Source organism: Echiichthys vipera (assembly GCF_963691815.1).
Source record: "Echiichthys vipera genome assembly, chromosome: 14".
In the NCBI taxonomy this organism is placed as follows: domain Eukaryota; kingdom Metazoa; phylum Chordata; class Actinopteri; order Perciformes; family Trachinidae; genus Echiichthys; species Echiichthys vipera.
In genome coordinates this window covers 11,382,877-11,390,287 of record NC_139839.1, presented here as the reverse complement: position 1 = coordinate 11,390,287, position 7,411 = coordinate 11,382,877, and the positions used below count along the sequence as shown (strand labels likewise).

Here is a 7,411-nt window from a genome sequence, read left to right as displayed (position 1 = left end):
ACAGTCCTTTTGGTGGTTATTAAAAACGCCATTTGAAGGCTGCCTTTCATGTTGAAAGGTATTTTATGTCCTGAACTCTTCGTTGGGCCTCCATCTGTAGCTCTTTTGTATGTTGCTGTCAGGCGAATGTCCCTGATGCAGTGATTTCACTATGAGTTTGAGTTAATTAGCCTATTTCCCAGAAGCCCCGTAAAGAGCTGCCATTATTGTTACATTTCCTTTTCTACTGAAATGATTAGTATCGTTCATGTTGTGTGTGTGTGTGTGTGTGTGTGTGTGTGTGTGTGTGTGTGTGTGTGTGTGTGTGTGTGTGTGTGTGTGTGTGTGTGTGTGTGTGTGTGTGTGTGTGTGTGTGTATGTGTTTGTGTTTGTGTGTGTGTGTGTGTGTGTTTAATTGTTCATTTATTGAGTTTTACACAGTACATGTAAATATTAACATTTTAACAACTAAAATTAGTATTTTAGTAGTATAAATTAGTATTACCTCAAACACATAACAGACAGAAATAAGAAACAAATCCATACAAATAAAATAGATAAATACATAATACGTTTTTTGTGTGTGTGAAAATAATTGCATAGTTAAAACAGAATGAAAAAAAGTTTCAGTTTTGGCTGGTGTTAATTCGCTGGTAGTTAGTGTGTGTGTGTGTGTGTGTGTGTGTGTTTGTTGCTTATTTAAAGATATATGTTATGAATGTTATATTCGTTACAAATACGAAAAAAAATAAAATAATAATATCTCTTATTTTTAAATAAAGTATACCCAAAATATGCACAAAAAGAAAAAAAACAAACAAAAAATAAAATATGTCGAAGGTCAGTAAAGTATTGGAAATAAACAAATAAAAATAATAATAATAAAAAAATAAAAACATTGAATCTGCAGCACAATCAGGCAGTTTATTACGTGAAGAGAATTGTATGGTTAAAATCTAATAAATAAAAAAGTGGATGCATGGCTGGTGTTTTTTCACCGGTAGCTCGGTGTTCAGACACTAAGCGGCGCTCTCGCAGCGTCAGAGAAGCTCGTCCTGCCCCGGTGAAAGACGGACGCTCTTACTCCCAAACTCACCATCCAGCATTTCAGCCCTCACACCGGAGCGTGCGGGGCGTCCGCTGCGGGACTGTGTGTTCAGGGAGGGATGGACGCCTCTGCACCCAGCCAGAGCACCTCCGGGGTTTGTTGGGAGGGAGAGGCTGAAGTCGCGAGCAGGAGGAGGAGAAGGAGGAAGACGGTGCGGTCAGTTTCCATTTAATTCCTCAACCGGCTGCCTTTACGCAGGGTGGAGACGCACAGTAGTCTACCGCCTGCCTGGCAGTATAATCCGCTTGCCGGGAGGAGCAGGGAAAGCCCTTTCCAGACACACAGAGAGAGAGAGAGAGAGAGAGAGGAAGGGAGGGGGATCTAAGTCGGGCAGGGACGGAGAGAGTTGACAGGAGTGCTTGGTCATATCTGGACCTTTTGTCCTGCTGCTGGAGGCAACTGACTGATACACACTCCGAGGACCTTTAAGCTGTCTGAATCCCACTTCTCATCATGAGTGGACCGACAAATGGTAAGCAATACGTGAAAGTGTGTGTGTGTGTGATCTGGGGAGTTTAAGGAGCACACGTGTAGGCTTTATATATATGTGTGTGTGTGTTCATGTGAGTGTGTATGTGCATCTGCATAATCAATAACACAGTGCCCAGGGAGGGTTTAACCTGAAGTAGACATAAACAGCCCTTCACTGAGGTTATTGATCACCTATTGATGCTGCCTTTAACTGGCTCTCTATCAATGAAGGTTAGAAGTGTGCGTATTGATGTCTGACAGCATTCATCAGTGGTTTCATCATATTCAGTTTCTGGGATTGATATAGATTTGTGTAGTTCAGGGAACAACCAGGGATTTCTCCACTGGAGAAATACTAACAAGACCAAATCAATTCATCCATCATTTTAAATATGTAAAATGTATCATTCGGCAGTTGTGTGTTGTGTGTGTGTGTGTGTGTGTGTGTGTGTGTGTGTGTGTGAGTGTGTGTGTTTGTGTGTGAGTGTGGGGCAGTCAGTCAGTAGTGATCAATAGTAGTCAAATAAGAGAGACTGAAGAGCCTGTGAAAGCTTTTCTGTTTTTTTCCGGGGAGAAGAAAAGACAGCCTGCTGTTATTTGACAGCTGGAAGACAAAGCAGCACATCTTTGGTCTACACTGTGCCAGGCACATATTAAAAATGCCCCAATGTCTAAACATAGAGCCACATTAAAGCAGGGTTCTTATTTGTCAATGTGAAACCACCAAATCCCAAAATCTATTTTCCAAAAATAAAAACTAAAGCAACTGTTCAGACAAAACTGTGCTTCCCAGTTGTAAGAACATCAAGCCACTACTCACACTTTCTAGCAGTCATTCGGTGTTATACCTCTCACCTAAGAGAGATATTCCACCTTATACCGGCTGGCCCTCACTTAAGGTATTACCATGTCAGCGTAGCAAAGGGACCTCGGCTGCTGACTGTAACCCCAACAATCTCCCACATTAAAGAGGAAGATTATCTTTTGGCTTACTGGTTTGGTTCATACTATGAGAGATCTTATTGGGTTTTATCCAGACTGTTTATCCATGAGGTGAAAGGTCAGAATGAATGTGCTGCTGTCAAACAGTGCAGACTTGCAATCCACTCGATGAATAATTGTAGCGAGATAGAGTTGACATTAAATTCCTTTTCTTTTTTAAGGGTGCACTCACATTTTGCCCAGTTGATCCGTGCCAGGCTTAAGCCCAATTCCCCCCCCCCCCCTTTAGCCAGGCCCGGCCTGCTCTCACACTTCTTCAAAAGATCCGGGCCACAGCACGATTGCCTCTTGCGTATACATCATCACCACTCTGGGGTTTAGTGCGTTTTTGCCAACTGCCTTTGGGTATTTTCAAAAGTATGTATGCTGCCTAGGCTCAGTACTATTGCACTTATACTCATGTAAACACTGTAACCCGGGTAAAATCTGAGTTTTCATACGCGGGTTATAAGGCCTAAATAACTCGGATAATAATTGGCGCATTCATGCATCTAAACAGGGTTCCCAGAGTATGATCGGGTGACGCGTCTGCATTGGTTATAACTGCCCCTCCCCACTTTGCAGCAGTGGAATCAACCGCGTGGTAAAAAACGTGAAAAAAACAACAACAACACAAGTATTTCCTTTAACTGACAGGGAACTTCCCCAGGGCAGGTAACATCACTACCAAGAAGACCCACTGTATGTTGGCGGAGCACCATCTACTGTACCGTAGGTTGTGTTATTTTCCCATTGAACCCCTTTCATGTAAACAGGGGGAACTTCAATAATCTGATTATTAAGACCATATTTCGGGTTACTGCTGTACATGTAAGCACACTGGTCAAACGAACTAGACTTTCTAGAATCATGCTTGGGCATGGTATGTATGTATGCATGGCATATGGTTTTGTCCTCCCTATACTGTTGCACACTACCAAGAGGTCAATAAGACAAATAGACTGATTTGTACCTTTTTATCAGCAGTTGTTTTGATGTTGTGTTGGGGGTTGCACAAGATACATTATTTAGATTTTCCTCTAATCTTTGCCTTATCATGCAAATGATTGGAAACAACTTATTAACATCAATCTGGAAAAGCTTGAGTAGTGGTTCCCAGCATGGGGGTTGGTCATCTCCCTCCATGTTGTGTCAATGGCACCGACACCTGTCATTAAAGTTTTCAGAGCAGGTTTGATCTTCTGGGTTTTTTGGCTCCATCAAAGTCTGTTTGGCCGCTCAGAGCCACCACACATTCAAACGTCATCATCCAAACCATCGGATAGACTGATTGATTCACTTTGTTTCCCAGCACAAACCATTTTTTTATGTCAAAGAGATTCAGAATTTAAAGTATCATTTCATAACTCAGATTATAGCATACTTTCAACAGGTCAGATAGCAATACTCAGGTGGACGACGAAGAGGATGGGGATGTACAACATATAAACACACACAATCAGACCCTCTTTCTATCGCTCACAAACACACGCACACATGCACAAACACACACAGGTGGCTTTCTATGACTGTGGGTCTAGTCCTTGTGCTGCCATCTGGCTACAAAGCCAATGCCAGCTTTTGTGCTGTGCACACACACATTTACTGTACACACACTTACAAGCATGCTGATGATAGGATTTGTAAGGAAACCAGTTTTACCTTTTTTTCTCTCTCTCTCTCTCCCCTGAAAACATTTATAGATCCACAACTCTCTGTCTCTCTCATGCTGTCATCAGCTTAACCTGCCAGCATGGTGTGTGTGTGTGTGTGTGTATGCTGCGATTGCATAATACTCTTGGAGGCAGCAGCTCAAACTGTAATGTAATTAAATTGAACAGAATACAGTAGAACTGTTTGCTCAGACAATTGCACAGCAGATATAAATCAGTTGATTGTTTCAGGAAATCGAAATCAGTATTTATCAAATATGCTGTCAGTCAGTCAAATCTGTTCACTACTGTCCAACAGTACCACGACAGAGCTGTGTGACAGAGTGTGTTTCAGACAGCGAAAAGAAAGGACTTGTTTCTCTGAAAGGGATTTGACCAGTTTCATAAGTGAGGATGAAAGGAGTGTAATCCCAAAACATCCCCATGTGCCCTTTTCTGTCTCTCATTGTGTGTGTGTGTGTGTGTGTGCGTGTCATGTTCTGCATGGCACATTGATAGGGATGGGTCGAGAACTTGGACTTAGCACCGTAATCGTATGCCTTAAAGCTTATCAATTCTTTTTATTGATGCCGGCATGTTTTTCCAGACAGTTGCACATTGCAGAACAATGACGTCAAATGCATGCCTCTGCGCTGCTGGAGACTTGCAACAAGAAGGAGGCATGGCAGAGAAGAAGAGGCCGTCCAAAGCGTGGCGTTATAATTACATTAGCACCAAGCAGGCAGGATTAGCAGATTTTTTTTTCTTTGAAGAACCCTGAAAACCTAAATAAAAAAGAAAGCTGTACAAATACTCACATTTCGGCTTCACTGTGCTCAGACTCAGACAAAGAAGCTTGATCAGGGATAAATAATAATGATCGATTAAGGATCAGACCACTTAGCAGAATTGAGACCGGCATTGTTATCAACAAAATCTTTTCATTTCCCGTCCTTATATATATTTAGAAATGCAAAGCTATGTCATGTGCACCTGTCGCAAAGTACACTGTAATTCTTAGTGTACTGTTCTCTCTTATTAGTCAAGTAAATATGACAATGCATTAATGCAAATTTGTGAGGTATAATAGTTATAACAGTGACTCTGTACCACCGCAACAATAGGACAAACTTGTACATAGGTAACTGTGTATAAGATAGTGAAGGCCATAAGCAGTTTCAAGTGTCTCAGGTCTGCATCTACGTCTTTCTCTACACCTGTCTCTCTCTTAAGCCGTTATCTTGTAATGAATGGTTGTAAGTCGTGCTGATCTCCCTGGCGACAAGTGGCAACCTCTCCAGGAGCCACTACTGGTTACAAAGTCAAGCACTAAGCCTCTTCATCTCCTCTGAACCTTAAGTTGAGTGTGTGATCATATTTTTTTAAAAGTTTTTCTCTTATCGATTCTTCGGGGTTGGTTCCCAACGACTGCACTGATGTTTAAGAATGATTCAACGTGTGTATAATGTGTTTCTGTTTTATATATGAGATAATCCTCAGCAACTGTTTTCTGTTTCAGTATACATTAAAGCTGCTGTTTAGCTGTCACATGTTCATGCAACAAGACACTTGCCTTATCTTTGTGTGACAGTCAGTCCACCTTTTTTAACACTTTGATCAGATGTTTGAATTCAAAGTTACAATAGGTGACATGTTTTTGATCATCTCCTCAGTTCAGTACCAGTCAGGTGTTTATGGAGAGAACAACAACAGCAGCTCCCCTCTCTCCAGCCGGGGAACTTCGCCCATCGTGTGCGAGCGCTGCCGAGAGGTGTGTCGTGGGGAGGTGGTGCGCGTCAAAAACACACACTTCCACGTTCACTGCTTCACCTGCCAAGGTAAGAAAGCCACACACACACACACACACACACACACACACACACACACACACGCATTAACACCTCCTCCCATGCACACAAATGTGCATGGGAGGAGCATGTATATCTTCCATTCTCCTCTCCCACATACACATTTCATATTCATTTTTCTACCTTGGACTAATGCCTGTTATTTCCATGTGTGTGGATTTCACCCACATCAGTTTGCATAATTAAATATTAAATAATCACCAGTACTCAGACAAGAAGGAACCAACTCAATTGGATCATTGATCGCTTCACTGAAATAGAAACTGAACTATGTCTCCACTAGGATCAAAGTCAATCGCAAACTAATTTATGGAAGAAAAACATTCAGGAATTGGACGGAAGTGATATCTCCAAAGTGAACATAAGGAGAGGGAGACCTTTTATCTTTTAAGTATTGGAGGTGTAGTGTTATCTTAATATCCCAGAAGCCACTGCAGCTCAATTCTAGAAGTCCACTGGGGAGTAATCTCAGAATCCATTGGCTATCACAATACACAATAACGACAATTAAGTCTCTGGGGCCGATGGCTAATATATCAGGCTTTCCGGTGTGGCTTGCAGATAATCGTGCCAATACTTCCTCTTCCGAGCGGCCGTCATTGTTTATGGTCCCATTAGATGCAGATATCTGCATATGAATGCAAATAAATTATAATAAAAAGCTAATGGGTTCTGGGATTGTTTGACGGCAAATGTATTACGCCCCTTTTTCTATGCAGAACGCTTCCGAAACCCAAATCTTGTCACGTTGCCTACAGATTCTACATTTATACGCAGAAGCTGTTTATAGAGATTACTTGGGGAGCAGTTTGTGCACGTTTAATGTCTATATAAGCAACATAGACTTGGATAAATAAGGTACAGTATGGTGTACCCATATGGTATTTACACTTGATACTTCATGCATCTTAGGCAGATCAGATACAGCAGCTCTCTAGTATCAAAAAATGCTTTGGTTCCTCATTGCTGCTGTCATGCACAGCCCTACCATTTTCTCTTATCGTTATTGACATGTAACTGTTTATATATTTGAAACCATTAATGGTTACATCAAGCCGCTGAGATTTAAAAGAAAAAGAAAGAAAGCATACCTTTTATTAGTCCATTGAGGGTAAAATCAATTATCCTTGCAGACTAAATGATATACTTAAATATGTTAATTTGCTTTCTTTGGAAGTTAGAGGAGGGAATTGATACACCTCTCGTCTTATCTGTACGCTAAATATACTGTAAAGCTGGAGTGAGCAGCCGGTTAGCTTATGTTAGCATAGCATAAAGACTGGAAGGGGAGGGAAAACAGCTAGCCTAGCTCTGTTTACAAAAATTCCCACTGTTTAAGCCTCTTGTTCCAT

The 7,411-nt window shown here is 41.5% G+C and overlaps 1 protein-coding gene across 1 annotated transcript in view; it reads left to right on the top strand.

Annotated features, from left to right (window-relative positions):
• Positions 1-1,540: 1,540 nt before the first annotated feature.
• The window catches only part of LOC310956527 (actin-binding LIM protein 3-like), a gene marked incomplete at both ends in the record, with an annotated part of 44,329 nt that continues 38,458 nt past the window's right edge, over positions 1,541-7,411 (top strand). The window contains 2 exons of the mRNA XM_083926780.1: positions 1,541-1,559; positions 5,865-6,029. Of these exons, the coding sequence (XP_083782906.1) occupies positions 1,541-1,559; positions 5,865-6,029 (184 nt within the window). The remainder of the gene's footprint in view (positions 1,560-5,864; positions 6,030-7,411) is intronic.